Source organism: Emydura macquarii, unplaced genomic scaffold, assembly GCF_026122565.2.
Source record: "Emydura macquarii macquarii isolate MOO-44397 ecotype Brisbane River unplaced genomic scaffold, CSIRO-AGI_Emac_v2 contig_2676, whole genome shotgun sequence".
Classification (NCBI taxonomy): Eukaryota; Metazoa; Chordata; order Testudines; family Chelidae; genus Emydura; species Emydura macquarii.
Window position 1 is genome coordinate 20,936,120 of NW_027132813.1, and position 18,806 is coordinate 20,954,925.

Here is an 18,806-nt window from a genome sequence, read left to right on the forward strand (position 1 = left end):
CCAGCAGTCTGGTGATCCAGTCCATGTCTGAAGCCTTTCAGGCAGCTAGGGACCTGTTGTCCCTGACATTCCCCCCCACTTCATCTGGACACAGAGTGCAGACAGCCCCTGCAGGCAGGAATGAACAGGAGGCTACTGGCACCTTCCTGGCACTGAGACTCAGGGCACCATGCAGAGGCAAGCCACAGATGAGGTCAGTGCCCTGCTCCCCGATGTGCTATCAATCTCCAGTGTGGCGCTAATCTCCAGTGCAGCACTGGTCCCTGGTGCACCATCAGTGTCCGGATGGGTACCAGCCCCAGATTTGTCACCAATCTCCATATAGCTACTGGACCTCATCTAGCCACTGGTCCCTGACCCGGCACCAGTGCTCGACTTGGCACGCACCCTGATGTGGCACCGATCCACTGAGTGACATTGCTCCTCACACATCTGGCACCCAGTAGAGGCAGAAGCAGGCACTGCTCCATCATGGTCACAAGGCTCCACAGGACTCCACCTCGACTCGGAGGAGGAACGCAACAGGTCAAGGGAATATTGGGGGCACTCAGTCTACCCCGCTGCAGGCTATGGCACTGGCTCTCCAGCAGGTGGTTGGCTGGCTAGCCAGTGGGCCATGCAGTGGCCTTACTAGAATCTCGGGGGGTTTCTCCCTGTTCAGGGTCCCCCTTCACACCACTTGGGCTCAGCGGTGTTGGACAGATGGGGCATTGCGCCTACCCACTCGGCACTAGACCCCGACTCCGGTCCCGACCACAGGATGATTTTAAGGCCCATCAGGACCTATTGAAGTGGGTCTCTTCAGACCTGGGCCTGAAGGTGGAGGAACCCAGGGAGACCTTCCACACCTTCATTGATATAGTGGCTGCTACAGTCCCAGCCAAGGTTGCCCTGTCAATCAGTGAGGCAGTAATGTGCACTTTCAAGGCACTCTGGCAGACTCCATCTTCTCTGGCCCCAACATCCAAACGAGCAGAGAAGAAATACTATGTCCTTGTCAAGGACTTGGACTATTTGTTCTCCCATCCTCATCCGAGCTCCCTGATAGTGGCTGTGGCAAATGAAAGAGACAGGCAAGGACAAACAAACCACTCCCAAGCATGAGGACGGGAAAAAACTAGACCTTTTCGGTAGAAAGGTTTAATCAATGGAAAACTTGCAGCTTTGTATCGCCAATCAACAGGTGCTGTTGGGGTGATACGATTTTAATCTTTGGGACTCCCTTAATAAGTTCAAAGATTCCTTGCCCCATGACTCTAAATAGGAGTTTGTGGCCTTCCTGGAAGAGGGTAAGAGTGTGGTCAGAATCTCTTTGCAGGCAGCTCTGGATGCTGCAGACTTGGTGGCCCAGGCAGTGGCTTTCACAATCACTGTGTGGCACTGCTCTTGGCTCCAGTCCTCTGGTCTACCCCATGAGGTCCCGCAATCCATCCAGGACCTCCCATTTGAGGGCTCAGCCTAATTTTCAGAGCAGGCTGACACCAGGCTCCACAGGCTAAAGGATTTGAGAGCCATTCTGTGGTCCTGGGATTATATGCACCCTCCTCTTTCAGGAAGCACTTCAGATTGCAGTAACCCCTGGCAGTTTTCAGGGCCTCAGAGATATGAGTCGTATAAGAGAAAAAACGAGGTCTTCTTTGAGTGTTGGTCCCTATGTGGATTTCATATGTGGGTGCGCATGCGCGCCATGTGCCGGAGCCGAAACTGTTTGAAGTAGTCTCCATCGACCTGCACGTCATGCATGGTCCCTGTGGTTGTGGCTGAGGTCTTACGAGGCTGATAGGGTCGATGCCCCTCAGTTCTAACCGCTGCATGGCCAGAGTCAGAACATCTCTCTTTTTCAAACTGCATAGCTAGAAAGAGATGCTATTTTGTTCTGGCCAAGGACACCGATTTTCTCTTTTTTCACCTACTGCCCAACTCTCTTGTGGTGCAGGCAGCAATGCAAAGGACCAGACAACAGCATCTTAGAACAGCTCCCCCAGATCGAATGGCCAAGAAACTTGACCTTATTGGGAAGAAGGTGTACTCCTTGGCAGGCTTACAGTTTAGAATAGCCAGCTACCAGGCCATACAAGCAAAGTATGGCTTCAAGTCATACGTAAAGGTGGAAGAGTTCCAAGCTTTCCTGCTAGAACTAAACAGAGTAAAGTCAAATCACTCATTGATGAGGGCAAACTGGTTGCCCTTCAGGCAGCAGTCGACATGGCAGATACGGCAGTGTGCTCTCTGGCCTCAGGGGTAGTGCTCAGACGGGACTCCTGGCTGCAGAAGTCGGGATTCCCCAAGGAGGTCCAGACCACTCTAGAAGACCGCCCCTTTGGCAACCAGAAGTTGTTCAGTGTTGAGACTGATTAGAGCCTGGATTCGCTTAAGGACTCCCGAGCCACACAGAGGTCGCTGGGCTTATACACGCCGGCCTCTGCCCGCTACCAGAACAGGCCAGCCTTCTGCCCGCACTTCTGACCAGGCCTGCCTATCAACCCTACCCATCACGCCAACAAGATCAGCGGCAACGACTCCAACGATCGCAATGGCCAAGATTCTTTGTCATCTCCACCTCTATGGCATCTACTTCCCATCAACATTCTTCCAGATACCCCTTTTGACTACTACAGAGAGACCTGTGAACCTTGCCCCAACCCTTCCTTGGCTTCACTGATTGTCTTCAGGCGCCATCTTGCTCTCTCTGCCCACAACTGGAGCAAGATCACCAATAGATGGGTGCTAGATATTGTACATACGGGCTATATCATAGAATTTCACACCTTCACCCCTGCCAACATCCCCAGGCGACCAGGAACGCCCAGAATAACTGGGTCTCCTACAAAGGGAAGCACGCACCCTCTTCGATAAAGGAGCCATAGAACCAGTGCCATGTCATTATCAGGACCATGGTTTCTACTCCCCCTACTTCCTTATACCAAAGAAAGGTGGAGATCTCTGCCCCATCCTGGACTTACGGGCATTGAACAAATTCATCCGCAAGTTCCAATTTCGCATAACTACCCTCCCCCAAATTACTCCTTCCCTCCCACCGGAGCATGGTTCATGGCTCTTGATATGAAGGATGCATACTTCCATGTGGACATCCACTCTGCACACTATGCTTTATGGTGGGGCACTGCCATTACCGATTCTGTGTATTCCCTTTCAGGATTGCTACCACCCTTTTGAGTGTTCACAGAGGACTTTGCCATGGTGGCAGCACACATGAGACGCTTGGGCCACTCCCTCTTTCCCTATCTGGCTATTAATTGCACCATCCCGGGCCCGCCTTCTTATCACTATCAGCATATTGTGGGAACTCCTGTCCATTCTGGGAATATGCATCAATGAGGAAAAATCCACTCTGGTACCAACCAATAAACTCACCTTCATAGGAGCATGCTTGGACTCCTATGCAGGAAGGGCATTTTTTCCAAGGAATCCTTTTGCCACACTCACTGCCTTAATCACAAAGCTGAGGTGCCAGCTACGCACATGTCTCTGCCACTGCCTGTCACTCCTGGAGCATATGGCAGCATGCACATCCATCATATGAGATGCTTTAAATGTGGCTTTGTTTGGTGTATGACCTGCAAAAGGACCACCTCACCAAACTGGTCTTTCCTCCTGCAGTACTTGCTTCTCTGTTTTGGTGGTGCGACCCATCCATGGTCCTCACGGGCATTCCCTTCAACCCCTATGCTTTTCACATCACCCGCTCCACAGATGCTTTCCTTGTAAGCTGGGGCGTCCACATACAAAGCCATACGGTGCAAGCTTCTAGTCCCCTATAGAAGCACGGATGCATATAAACATTCTGGAACTATGGGCAGTCCAGCGTGCTTGTCAGGTGCTCCTCCCATTCATTTGGTCTTGACACATACAGTTTCTCTTGGACAATATGATGGCAATCAATCATCTATATCAACACACAAGGTGGAGCCAGATTGCCCACGCACTGTCAAAAAGCAATATAGCTGTTGAATTGGTGCCTATGATACCACATCACGCTCCACGCAACACACCTACCGGGCAGAGACAACAATTTATCAGACACCCTCAGCTGCTCTTTCTATTGCAATCACAAGTGGGAACTGCACAACCCTCCCTTCTCCACGCCATATTCCATTGGTCAGGCACACCGCAATGGGATCTCTTCATGACATCCACAAACTTCCTCTCTTCTGCTCCAGAGGAGCCCTCGGGCATGGCTCACAGGGGACTACCCTCCGTCTCACCTGGACATCGGGCTTACAATGCGCTTTTCCCTCCATTCTGCTTCTCCCAACAGGACTCTGGAAAGTGACGTGAGACCGGGCAACTCTCATACTCATAGTCCCATTCTGGCCCCCCTCAGTACTGGTTTACAGATCTTCTTCACCTGTCAGCCCACTTACCATCCACCTTCCTCTCCTGCTCAACCTCCTCACACAACAACAGGGCCTAATCAGGCACCCCAATCTGGACCCTCTTCACCTCACAGCCTGGTATTTGGATGGGGCTTGCAAATAGACAACGCATGCTCCACACCAGTATAGGACATAGTCACTCATAGCCATCACCCCACTACCGGGGCGTGCTATCAGACAAAGTGGTGACTCTTTACGGAGAGGGTATCATGCAACCATCACTCTGCAGACACAGTGTCTATACCGGTCATCCTCAACTATCTACTTGACCTTTGCCTTTTAGGCCTTGCCTTCTCCTCCATTCGAGTCCACCTGACAGCTGTCTGCGTTCCTCTGTGCCTGTGGAAGTTTTCTTGGTCTTCAGCCACCCGACCACTCCTAGATTCCTTCATGGTCTCCTGAACACCTTTCCCATGGTTAGAAGACCTACCCACATGTGGGACCTCAACCTTGTCTTCTCAGCTCTCACCAAGCCACCCTTCAAGCCACTCTTGCTCACTCACCCACTTAACAATGAAGGTAATCTTCATAGTGGCCATCACGTCCTCCTGACGAGTCAGCAAACTAGCAGCCCTGATGGCGGAACCTCCTTTCACGGCATTCCATGAGGATAAAGTATCCCTTTGGCTTCACCCCAAGTTTCTCCCTAAAGTAGCCTCGCCGTTTCACCTCAGTCAGGTCATATTTCTCCCTACATTATACCCGAAGCCCCACATATCTTCCAGGACACGTGCCCTACCCTCTCTTGATGTCTGGTGCACGCTTGCCTTTTACCTTGAACATACGTGTGCCTTCCGAATCTTGCCCAGACTGTTTCTCACTGTAACGGAGCACTGCAGAGGCCTCACCCTCTTGTCCCAACACATCTCTAAATGGATCTCCTGCTGTATGATGGAGTGCTACCCTCTTTCATGATTCTCTGCACCATCGGGCATTACAGAGCAATCTATCAGAGCTCAGGCCACCATGTCAGCTGTCCTTGCAGATGTTCCATGGCGGGACATATATAAAGCAGCAACATGATCCTCCATTCATACGTTCACTGCTCACTATGTCATATCCCTATGGGCAGCTGCACAGGGATATGGTCCTCCTGGTTCAGGTCCTCCTGGACCCAGGAGGCTAGTACACCACCCTTGACCTAAAGGACGCATACTTTCATATTTCCATTTTCCTTGGACACAGGAGGTTCCTCTGGTTCATGGTAGGTTGTTGCCACTTCCAATTCACCACCCTACCCTTTGGCATGTCAGTGGCCCAGATGATTTTTACAAAGTGGATGGCAGTTGTGGCAGCCTTTCTCAGACGTTAAGGAGTACAGGTCTACCCTTACCTTAACGATTGGCTTATCAAAGGTCATTCACAGATTCAGATGCAGCACAGCATCAGCATGGTCCATGCCACCTTCCAAAAGCTGATTCTGCTGATAAACGAGCAAAAGTCAACACTGGTTCTGGTTCAGAGAATAGAATTAATCAGGGCGGTGCTTGACTCGATCCAGGCCAGAGCCTTTTCACCAGAGGGCCGGTGTGCACTATGTCAGACCTTATTTCCAAGCTCACAGCTCACCCAATAACAACAGCTCGGGTCTGCCTCAAGCTGCTAGGTCACATGGCAGTATGCACCTATGTGGTGAACTATGCAACGCTACGCCTCAGGCTCCTCCAACAGTGGCTGGCATCAGTGTACTCTCCAAGCAGACACCATTTGGATTTGGTGCTCACCATTCCTCATCTCCCTGTCCTGGTGGAAAAACCCCAATTCAGTAATGGAAGAGGTGGCCTTTGCATCCCCTCAACCATCAATGATCCTGGTTATGGACATGTCAGACGTCTGGTGGGGAACCCACCTCGGCAGCCTCAGGATGCAAGGCTTCTGGTCCCTAGGAGAGCTTCCTTTGCGCACAAACATCAGAGAACTCAGGGCAATGCATCTGGCCTGCTAAGTGTTCCTCCCCAAGATAGTGAGTATGGTAGTGCAGGTTCTAACAGGTCCTAATACAACTTCCAAGTTTTATATCAGCAAGCAGGGAAGGGCGAGGTCCTTGGCTTTGTTCCAGGAGGCCCTGCACCTGTGGGACTACTGCGTGGAACAAAGCATCCATCTCGAAGAGGCGTATCTCCCGGGAGCCCAAAATGTGCTTGCAGATTGCCTCGGAAGGACATTCTCCTCTCAGCACGAATGGTCTCTCCATCCGGAGGTTGTCCGGGTCACCTTCCAGATGTGGGGGTCTCTCCAGGTGGACTTCTTTGCCACCAGGCAGAACAGGAAGTGCCCTCAGTTCTGCTCGCTGAGTGAGCACAGTTTGGACTCCCTCTCCAATGCATTCCTGATCTCATGGTCACATTATCTCCTGTACGCCTTCCCTCTGATTCCTCTAGTTCAGAGTCCTCCTAAAAATCAGGCAGAACAAGGCAAAGGTCATCTTCATAGCACTGGCATGGCCACACCAGCATTGGTTCGGCACGTTTTTGGACCTGTTGGTAGCAGAACCCCTCATGCTTTTGCTCCACCTGGATCTGATTTCGCAGGACTATGGTTGCTGCATGGTTAAACTCTGAAGAGCAAGTCTGCTTGGAACAGGTTTGGCAGGTCTTTCTAGGCAGGAGAAAGCCCTCCGCGAGAGCAACTTACCTGGCTAAGTGGAAGCACTTCACGTGCTGGGCATCTGAATGAAATCTTTCCCCATCTCAATCGTCATTGCAGGCCGTGGTGGACTTGCGCCACCTTAAACAGCAGGGCCTGGCACTCTTGTCCATAAAGGTTCACTTGGCAGCCATTTCAGCCTTCCACCCTCTGGTGAGCAGCAGGTCAATGTTCTCACACGAGATCAGGTTTAGGTTTCTCAAGGGGCTGGAAAGACTCTATCCTCAAATTAGGCAGCTGACTCTCCACCAGGGTACTTGAACCTGTTTTGTTTAGGGTCACAGGGCCTCCCTTTGAGCTGTTAGCATCATGTTCCTACTTCTTTTGTCATGGAAGGTCGCCTTTCTGGTTGCGATCATGTTGGCTAGAAGGGTCTCTGAGATCAGGGCGCTCACTTCGGAGCCACCCTACACGGTGTTCTTTAAGGACAAAGTCCAGTTGCGTCACCATCCGGTCTTCCTACCTAAGCTCATATCTCAGTTTCATACTGGCTAAGACATCTTACTGGTTTTATTTCCAAAACCTCACAGAGGCTCCATGCTCTAGACGTTAGAAAAACTCTCACCTTTTATATCGAGAGAACTAAGCCCTTCCAAAAGTCCATGCAGCTCATTGTAGCGATAGTTGAAAGGATGAAAGCCCGACTGGTGCCATCCCCAAGGATCTTGTCCTGAATAACCGCCTGTATCAAGGCGTGCTATGATCAGATGACCGTCACGCCTCCAGCCATCATGACAGCTCATTCCACAAGAGGTTAAGCTTCATCAGCAGTGTTCCTCGCTCAGGTGCCAATCCAGGACAGCGATAGAGCCACTACTTGGTCATTGGTTCATACCTTCATGTCCCATTATGCTATCACCCAACAGGCCAGGAATTATGCCAGTTTTCGGAGACCAGTGTTGGTACTGCTTGAGAATCACCTAACATGGAATGGACATGAGCAAGCACTTGAAGAAGAAAAAACGGTTACTAACCTTCTTAACTGTTGTTTTTCGAGATGTGTTGCTCTTGTCCATTCCATGACCTGCCCTCCTAATGCTCTGTCGGAGTCACCGGCAAGAAGGAATTGAGGTGGCGCGAGGCCAGTGGTGCCCCTTATACCAGTGCACATGCAGTTGGCTCCAGAGGGCGCTAGAGCTGGCCTTATGGATACCACTAGAGGAAAAATCTCCAGCAACTGTGCACGAGGCGAGCACACACCTGACATGAATTGGACATGAGCAACACATCTTAAAGAACAACCTTATGAAAGGTTAGTAACTGTTTTTTCTATTAGTTGATAGGACAAATAGAAGAGCCAGGTAATCACACTGGAAATGTTTTACACATCAGTACTCTGTGTACTTATGAGCATTGTCTGGTACTGTGTTGCATGAGATCTGATTATTTATATGTAAGAACACGAAGAATAGAAGAGAAGGGAGTGTAAGGAAATAGTTAATTTCCAACCAGTCAGCACAACGTGATTATTTTTCATGTTTGGGATTCCAAATTTCATTAAAATATCACACAACAGCTGTTAGATGCTATGTGTGCCAACTTATTTGAGATTTAAATTGATAATATGATTGCACTGAGTTTCTGGCTCTTAAAATTAAAGAGAAAGTAAAAGTAAGAGAAAATAAAAACTGGACTTACTGCTATCATGGCACAGTTTAACCTGGCAGATGATGAACAGCTTTAGATGACTTAGATATGGAGGGAAGGAGTTCTTTGAGGGAAAGTGGCCAATATAGAGAAAATATAATTTAATAAGAAATCTCAGAGGAAGTGAGTATGTAGTGAAAGTTTAGTTTTTGTTTTCATTATGTTTCTTTGAAGCCATTCTTACATAATCACGGGGGAATGTATTGATCTGAGTTGTAGGTTTCCTTTTTGCATTGTTACTAGGTCTGTTAAAACTTTCAGTGATTACTAAGCTAACCTTTATCTCTCTGGCATTTTCACAGGCTCAGAAAAAAGGTATGAACCAGTCCTCACCAGTTTCTGCATCAAAGTCACAGGATAGCTTGAGACAACCCCAGCTAACAGGTCTTCTGAGTAATACGTTGTCAGGTCAGATAAAGTCTTTTCATGATGGTTTTCCCCAATCCATCTGGCATCTGAAATGGGTTCTCCTTCATTATGTCAGGCACTGATTGATGATCTGTGGTGATGGGGGAATTATTCTTTCTTTCTGTTTAAGGAACAATGAAGTTGAGCCCACAGACTTTCTCTTTAGCAATTGGTCATATGCTCTTTTTCTGAAAAGAATTGCTAGTAGCCTTCTGATTCTATTTGCTGGAATGATAGACAAGATGTACTCGCTCAATGAGCAGTCAAAAATTTGTTTCCACAATTCAGATGTGTCATCTGTGTGATGTGTCTCAGCTCCTTTGGCTTAGAAAGTGAGAAATATAAAGTCACTTTCAAACCAAGGTCTTCTGCTTCAAAATTCCAGTTATATCTTTGAGACTTCCAGCCGTCCTCATGTAACAACCACTCTAAATACTCACCATTTTGTCTTTCCTGGTACAGGATGCGTTGGAAGCTAATCAGCTGTTGTTGTTTTGTAAACAAAATATAAATACCAGTTTTCAGTTAAAGTAGTGGTGCATTGAATGTGAAAAGATATTATATGGATTCTTGAAACAGCACCAGCCTAATTAAAATTTTAAAGTTTCTAATATAGACTTAAGTCAACAGGAAATGTCAATAGACTTCTAGTTCAATTTTGGTTTAATATATTATAACGAATGTACGTTCTACACAGTGTTTCTGTGAAAAATTTAACAATACTATTTGTGCTACATGTGGTGGTTGTGGTGGGCTGATAGGATTCCTCTAAATTATACAGCAGGATGATCAGGTGGGAGGCTGCCAGTCTGAATCTACAACGGTGTTTGATCTGGCCACTTGTTTACAACTTTTAATAGTGCTGGAGTCTTGAATTTATTATTTTAGGGGACTATTTGTGAAAAGCAGGATAGACTCCAGTTATTTATCTTTTTACAGATCTCTTTTGGGATGATGCTTATAGTATTTGACTTTTTCTTATTTTGGATTGTTGTGTATGGAGATTTTAGACTGATTTGCTTTATTTATAAACATTTTTATGGTTTTCAGCACTGTAGTATCTGAGTACCATTTTACTATATGTGCTGATTTCCTTACATGACTGCAATAGCAATACTTCCCATACACGCTGTTATGTATCAGTATCTATCTATATGTAATTTCCAGATCAAGTAAAATGTTAGGCACATAACTTCAAATATTCTGTGATGGTTTGTTTTAAGACTCATGAGTAATAGACTCTTTTTAATGTGTACTTTTATAGGACAGGATTCTGGAGGTAAAATCATGCAGCAACCTTTAGGAACAATACAGCCACAGCAGGAAAAAGTACTAGGATCATCTCCTGTCCAACAAAATATGCAGGTAGGGAACATTTTTCTGTTAATCTGTTTTTCTTAATTTTAGTGATGATAAGGAACCAGGAACAGTGTAGAAATACTAATAAATTACCTCCTCAATGTTATTCTCATTGATCCCTACCCTAAACACAATAATTAATCTTCCAAAAGGGTGTTTTGTGGGAAGAAAGAGGAATGCCTTCCAAGCCCATAGCGATATTCTGGGTGACTCTTTACAGTTTTAAAAGTTACAAACACTTTTTCTATTTTCTAAATATTAGTAAATCAGTATAGCAAACCGAGTGAAGGTATGTCTGCTAATTCCATACTGTGAACTCTGCTTTTGAGATCTATTTAGTCAGTAAAGCGCTCTCAGGCTACACCCTGCTAGTTACTCCACAGTATTTTTATTCTTTATGTAGTGGGACTTAATTGTTAGCACTGTTGTACTACCTATGTGATAAGTTTCTTTTCTGAGTGCTGTGTAAGATGAGATACATCATTTTCTCCATTGCTTATTGATTACTTCATTCATGAGCAAAGCAGAAATCATTTATGCTAGCTCACATTTATGGCAAATACTTCAAATAATCTGGTTTCAGTGATACAGAAGCCTACAGAAAATATATCTTAATGGGCAATTTGCACAAAGAAATCCTATAATTTACTTTTTCTAAGGGAAAAGGTAATGCCAATGTAATTGAAGTTTTCTTTGGGCCTAGGTGGATGTTCATACAGTTGGACAAAAGAGGCCTGCTGCTAAACAGCTAACAAAAGGAGCTTTGTAAGTAATTTCTTTTTCATTTATAGTTTTGTTACAGACATTTCTACTAACCTCTGCCTTTCTCATTCTGTCAGATTGTAAACTGTAACATAACCTTTCTGTATTAGAATAAATGTTAATTATTTATATTAGTCATTTTTCCTTTCAGAATTCTGCAGCAGTTGCAGAAAGACCAGGCACATGCCATGATACCAGATAAAAGTCAATTCCGATCATTAAATGATGCAGTCCAGAGACTCCTCTCATATCATGTGTGCCAGGGATCACTGCCAACCAAGGAGGATTTAAGAAAAGGTAATTTATTTTTTAATTTGGTATGATAAAAGTTGTGCTGCTACTTGTTAGAATTTTTAAGCAGTTAAATATTACATGGGGTGCTGAGAAAATGCATTGTGTAAATTACAAAGAGTAAAAAGAGGAAACTTTTGCAAGATCGTGCTAGCTATTGAAGAGCATTATCTAAATGTATTCTCTGTGTCTTTTTAGTGGACAGTGAATTTGAATCTGTAGCCACGCAGCTTCTGAAAAGGACACAAGCTATGCTAAATAAGTATAGATGTTTGCTCATAGAAGATGCAATGGTAAGATTTATAAGCAAGATAATTTTTATTTTTGTGAAATGTATGGATCAGTTAATGCAAATTGGAATGAATTATTAAAATAGGTGTAACGGTTCAGAATTGAGTGATCTCAGAGTTGTATTATTTCCTTCTATATCCCCAAGTATTGTGTGGCTACCACACAGTAGCTGCAGGTAGCTGCAGTGGTTCTGAAACTATACTGCTCAGACATTAGGGGCTAGTAGAGGCTGGAGTCATGCTTGCAGAATTGATATTAGCTCTGCTTAGGAAAGGGGTTAAGGGTGGATAATGCCAGGAGAACTATAGAAGAACTAATCCACTAAGCGTCATCCTGTATATTTTTTTCCACAGGAGGGGGTGAGCTAGCTCTTCTGTGTGTGTGTGTGTGTGTGTGTGTGTGTGTGTGTGTGTGTGTGTGTGTGTGTGTGTGTGTGTGTAAAATATATAATTGTATATATTTTATTTATATATACATATATATTTTACATACTTTTAATTTCTTATTGTTATTTATCACTTAAACATACCTATTCGTAAAAAGAACTCTCTTTCTTTGCTTCTTAGTGTGCCAGTAACATCAGTTGTCTGGCTATAAATTTAAATTAATACAAAAGCAAAGATAAAAGCAGTGTTATTGATGGGAAAAAGAAGTTATCAAAAATATGGGTGATATTCAGCTCTTTGCAAAGAGCCTGATCAAGGACCTCCACACTGTTTAAGCGCCATGATAGCCCGAAACATGTGAACTTCTGCACCTCATGCATTCCAGAGATGTGTGCTTTGCATGGGTCTGGATAGGCCAGCGTGGAGGGGATCATTTTGTGGTGCTGTGCATAGGGTCTCTGGATCTGTACTTCTTCTTTGAGTGCTTGCTCATATCTATTCCATGTTAGGTGTGTGCGTGCCATATGCACGGTTGCCGGAGATTTTCCCCCTAGTGGTTCTGTAGGGCCAGCTCTAGCGCCCTCTGGAGCCATGCACATATGCGTCGGTCTGAGGGGCACCACCGGCCTCAGCCCTCTCAGTTCCTTCTAACTACCCATGACAGTTTCTGGAACGCTTTCTTTCTTTCCTGGGCAACGCTCTTACCCAGTGGTTACTCATTTTTCTTCTTTGAGTGCTTGTTCATGTTGATTCCAAGCAGGTGTGCGTGCGCTGCATGCACAATTATCGGAAGGCTTTTCCCCCAGCGGTATCCATTGGGTTGATGCAGGCGCCCCCTGGAGTGGCGCCTCCATGGTGCAGTATGTAGGGGCCCGCCGCCGCTCCAGTTCCTTCTTGCTTCCCATGCCGGTCATTGTAACTTTGGTTGTCTTGCTTCTACAAGTTCTCCCCGTTGTCCTTAGTGGTTCCTGTAAATAGTTAGAAAGTTAGTCTGTTGTTGTAGTTATGTAGCTATCGATAAGTGTTAAGTGACAGTAAAGGGACTCCCCGTTTCTGGGACTCACCTCTCCGGGACCCCGGGGTATGCCTCGGGCCCAAGGTTTCAAACTCTGCGGATCCTGCCACAAATCTATGCTGAAAGGCAATCCACACGACTCTTGCTTGAAGTGTTTGGGAGAGTCTCACCAAACAGATGGTTGCAAGATCTGTAAAGGGTTTCGTCCGAGGAGCCGTAAGAAGAGGAGTGCGCACCCAAAGCAGATCCTCATGGAGGTAGCTCTTTGGCCGCCACTCCCGCGTCGGTGTGCAGTGCCCCGGCGACAGTAAGAGGCCTGGCACCGAAGAAGTCCTCAGTGCAGAGGGAGCCTCGGCACCAACACTTGCCGGTGGCAAAGACTGTGCGGCACCGATCCCAGTCACTGGAACCCTGTAAGAAGCACAGGATGTACAATGGGCACTCGCCTTTGGTGCTGCCCTTGGATAAGGTCGCTGGCCCATTGCGCCCACAGGAGTCTTAGGCATAAGGGTCCCCGGGACCATTGGCGGCAGCTCTGCCGTGAGCACCTCCGAGCCTGGAGAGCATGGGTTCCCCAGTGAGGGAGAGTGAGGTGGAAGAGCTGGACCTCTTCTCTACGCCAGATACGTTTGAGGCAGCTCGGGACCTGATTGCCATGATGGCATAGCAGTCCCCTGTCTTGGGAGCAAAGATGCCAGATCAAAGACCTCCGGCACCGCTAGCTGCGGTACCGTCTAGAGGCAAGCCTCCCATGATGCGGTGCAGGTCATCTTCGCCTAGGCATTGGTCGCCGTCTCCTAGGCACCGATCTCTGTCTCCCCAGCGCCGATCACCCCCGGCGTCTCTGGTCACCTTCTCCGCAGCACCGATCAGCCTCCCTGCGCTGGTCAGCCTCATCTAGGCACCGGTCAACCTCACCTTGGCACTGATCGCCCCCACCTCGGCACCGATCACCCTCTTGGCACTGATTGCCCTCTCGGCACCGATTGCCGGCACCACAGCACCACTCGAAGGCTGCAGTTACTTCAACTTCACCCTGGTCCCCGCGGTGAGAATCCAGGTCATCGGACTGAGAGGTGGACTCTGGTGCCTTGAAGAGACACAGGTCAGAGGGACGATATTATAAGGTGGGTAGACAGCAAGCACCTCCCTCTGGACCTTGTCCTATGCAGTGGCAGACACCTCAGCAATGGCCCTTTGGACTCTGTGGGCGTACCACCGAGCCCAAGGGTCCCAGCCCAGGGGGCCTTATTCGATCACCTTAGAGAGACATGCAGCTGGCACGCAGTAACACAACTCCATGCTGCACAGCACTGAAGCCAGTGGGCGCAGGGAGGCGGTGCCACCAAGGACAGATTGTGTGGCACGCAGTGCCGGGGAGGAGGTGAATCCGGGTACCAAGGAGGAACCCTACGCCTATAGGGAGGTCCCGGGTACGGAAGACCCGATGGACCAGGACATTCCCGGGGTGGCAGGGGCACCCAGGGCATCATCGTCTTCCTCGTCTGATGAAGCGGTAATGGGGACTTCGACCACCATGCTTCCCATGGACAATAGGGCTGACCAGGAACTCTTGGGAAGGGTGGCCCAAAACCTGGGTCTACAGACAGAGGAGGTTCAAGAGTCCATAGACCCTATGATGGACGTTTTGGCCCCGGAGGGCCCCTTGAGAGTAGCCCTGCCACTGATTAAAACGGTGCAAGTCCACGATGAAGATGCTGTGGCAGACGCCGGCCTCTATCCCACCTAGAGCAGAAGGGATAGAGAGGAAATATTTTGCCCCTTCCAAGGGATATGAATATCTCTTCACCCACCCTCAGCCTGGTTTGCTCGTTGTGTCTGTGGCGAACGAAAAAGAGAGGCGGGGACAGCAGGGCCTGACACCAAAGGCAAAGGAGCCTAAAAGTCTAGACCTGTTTGGGAGGAAGGTCTACTCCACTGGGGGCCTGCAGCTGAGAATCGCCAACCCACAGGCGATCCTCAGCAGATATAACTTCAACTTGTGGAACATGATGGTGAAGTTTAAAGACCACCTTCTGGCTGAGTCCAAAACGGAGTTTGGAGCCATGATGGAGGATGGAAAAGCTGTGTCCAGGACATCATTACAGGCTGTGCTAGATGCTGTTGACTCTGCGGCAAAGACTATAGCTTCAGGACTGGCCATGAGAAGAAGTTCTGAGGTCCAGTCCACCATCCAGGACCTTCCCTTCGAAGGAGTGAGGCTATTTTCAGAGCAAACAGACTCCAAGCTCCACAGCCTCAAGGACTGTAGGACGACCCTGAAATCCTTGGGGCTACATATGCCCTCCATGCAGAGGAAGCACTTTAAGCCCCAGCCTGAGCAAAGGTTTTATCCTCAGCATCCTCGGCAGGACTTCTCCAGGAGAAGGGGCAGGAGCAAAAGGCGCAGGACGCCCCAGCCGCCCAACCCTGGCAAAGACACAAGGAAGCATCCGCCAGGGCCAAAACAAAACTTTTGAAGGTGCGCCTGAGGGTGACACTCCAGGACAGTTACCGGATTCTGTCCCCGCTTTCTGCAACAGATTATCCCATTTCTACCATGCCTGGGCCTGAATAACATCAGACAGGTGGGTGTTGCAGACGGTAGAAGTGGGATCCTCCCTCCAATTTTGTTCTACCTCAGCTTCCCACTCTCCTTCCCAGTCCCTCTTCAGGGACCCCTCTCACGAGCAACTTCTCATAGGAGAGGTGCAGGAACTGCTTCGCACTGGAGCGGTAGAAGATGTCCCTCATGAGCTATGGGGAAAAGGGTTTTACTCCAGATATTTCCTAATCCCAAAGGCAAAAGGAGGGCTCAGACCTGTTCTTGATCTGCGGAATCTCAAAAGTTCGTAAGGAACCTGAAATTCCGCATGGTCTACCTGGCTTCGATCATTCCCTCTCTGGATCCAGGGGACTGGTATGTTACCCTCGACCTAAAAGATGCTTACTTCCATATTTCAATAATACCCTCCCACAAGAGGTTTCTCAGGTTCATATTAGGACACAACCACTACCAATTCGCTGACCTCCCGTTTGGCTTATTGGCGGCTCCAAGACTCTTTACCAAATACATGGCTGTGGTCGCTGCATTCTTGAGGAGGCACTGTGTCCAGGTATACCCGTATCTGGACGATTGGCTAGTCAAGGGCCGCTCCAAGGAGCAGGTGGAAGCACATGTCGCTCTAATACCAGCAACGTTCCTCAACCTGGGTCTGCAACCAAACCTGATCAAGTCGACTCTAGTGCCCACGCAAAAAATAGAATTTATAGGGGCAGTCCTGAGTTCAGTTCAGGCCAGAACTCGGCTGCCAGAGTCTTGTTTCTGGATTATGGGCTCCATAGAACGGATCCTTAGCAACTTTCTGAATAGCACAGCTCAAAGTTGCCTGATGCTTCCAGGCTACATGGCCTCCTGCACATATGTGGTCCAGCACACGAGGCTGCGACTCAGACCTCTCCAGTTGTGGCCAGCATCAGTCTACCGACCCCACAGAGACAGTCTGGACCGAGTGGTCTCCCTCCGACCTCGGATTATAGAGTCTCTTCATTGGTGGCTCGACCCCTGTCATGTGTGCCTAGGGGTCCCATTTGCTAGGGCACAGCTGTCGCTGGTGATGGACACTTCATCCTTGGAGTGGGGAGCACACCTTGGCGAACAGAGGACCCAAGGCCTTTGATCCTCAGAGGAACTGTCACTCCACATAAATATCAGAGAGCTACGGGTGATCAGGTTGGCCTGCCAGGCATTCCAGTCTTGTCTGATGGGCAAAGAGGTGTCAGTATTGAAGGACAACACCATGGCGATGTTCTGTATGAACAGACGGGGGGAGCATGTTCCTCTCCCCTGTGCAGGGAGGCCATCAAACTCTGGGACTTTTGCATTGCCCGCTCCATAAACTTGAAGGCATCCTATCTTCCGGGCACCCAGAACGAGCTGGCAGATCACCTCAGCCACTCCTTCAACACCCACGAGCGGTCTCTCCATGTGGAAATCACGAGACACTTTTTCCAGAGGTGGGGATTTCCCCAAGTGGACCTATTCACGACGCAGTCCAACAGGAAGTGCCACCGGTTTTGCTCCTACTGGGGGCACACCCCGTGTTCCATGGCAGATGTGTTCCTCCTTCCCTTGGTTCACCACCTGCTGTTCGTGTTCCTGTTGTTTCCTCTTGTCCTCAAAGTCCTCCTGAAAATCAGGAGAGACATGGCCTCAGTTATTCTTATAGCCCCAGCGTGGCCGAAGCAACACTGGTATACAACGCTGCTGCAACTCTCTGTAGACACCCCGATCACCCTGCTGCTGATTCTAGACCTGATCTCGCAGAACCATGGTCGGTTGTGTCGTCCCAATCTAGAGTCGCTTCACCTCACGATATGGAAGCAGCGTGGTTGAACCTGAGGGAGACAGAGTGCTTGGAGCAGGTGCAGGAAGTTCTCGGTAGTAGGAAGCCATCCACCAGAGTAGCATACTTGGCTAAATGAAAGAGGTTCTCGGTATGGTCACTACATAAGGGCAGTCTAATGCAGGCATCGCTGCCTCTTGTACTAGACTACCTACTGCACCTAAAGTAGTCAGGTTTGGTGGTTGCGTCTGTGAAGGTGCACTTGGCGGCTGTCTCTGCCTTCTATCTGGGAGAAAGGGGCTGTTTGATATTTACCAACCCTGTGGTGTCCTGTTTCCTCAAAGGCTTAGAAAGACTTTACCCTCCAGTACGTCATCCAATTCCGGCATGGGACCTTAACCTGGTGCTCAGTAAGTTGATGGGCCCCCCTTTCGAGCCCCTAGCTTCATGTTCTCTGTTGTACCTCTCGTGGAAGGTAGCCTTTCTTGTCACTATCATCTTGGCAAGGAGAGTGTCTGAACTCAAGGCGTTAACCTCAGAGCCCCCATATACAGTATTCCATAAGGACAAGGTGCAGTTGTGCCCGTACCCAGCTTTCCTGCCCAAAGTGGTCTCTCAATTTCACGCTTGTCAGGAGATTTTCTTGCCAGTGTTGTTTCCAAAGCCGCATGCCAACAGCAGGGAATGTATTCTCCACTCAGATATCAGACGGGCACTGGCTTTTTACTTAGAAATAACTAAACCCTTTTGTAAATCGACTTAGCTCTTCATTGCTGTAGGAGAAATGATGAAACGACTTCCAGTGTCCTCTTAGAGGATTTTATCCTGGATTACCTCATGTATAAGGGCATGTTATGAGCTAGCCAAGGTGCCAGCCCCAGTTCTCATGGCAAACTTCACAAGAACCCAGGCCTCGTCAGCGGTGTTCCTGGCCCACATCCTACATGGGAGATCTGTAGGGCTGCAACCTGATCCTCTATACACACATTTACTTTGTATTATGGTGTTACCCAGAATGCAGAGATGATGTGGCTTTTGGTAGAGCAGTGCTCCAGTCGGCAATCTTGTGAGCTCTGACCGCTCTTCCGTTGGTCTGCTTGCAAATCACCAGCTTGGAATTGACATGAGCAAGACTCAAAGAAGAAAATATGGTTACTTACCTTCTGTAACTGTTCTTCAAGATTTGTTGCTCAAGTCCATTCCAAGACCCACCCGCCTACCCCTCTTGTCGGAGCCGATCGGCAAGAAGGAACTGGAG

At 48.3% G+C, this 18,806-nt stretch overlaps 1 protein-coding gene across 1 annotated transcript in view; it reads left to right on the forward strand.

Moving 5' to 3' along the window:
• BICRAL (BICRA like chromatin remodeling complex associated protein) overlaps positions 1-18,806 on the forward strand; it is a 60,548-nt gene that overhangs the window by 22,866 nt on the left and 18,876 nt on the right. The window contains exons 5-9 of the mRNA XM_067565035.1: positions 8,993-9,098; positions 10,363-10,463; positions 11,161-11,222; positions 11,371-11,516; positions 11,709-11,803. Coding sequence (XP_067421136.1) covers positions 8,993-9,098; positions 10,363-10,463; positions 11,161-11,222; positions 11,371-11,516; positions 11,709-11,803 — 510 coding nt within the window. The remainder of the gene's footprint in view (positions 1-8,992; positions 9,099-10,362; positions 10,464-11,160; positions 11,223-11,370; positions 11,517-11,708; positions 11,804-18,806) is intronic.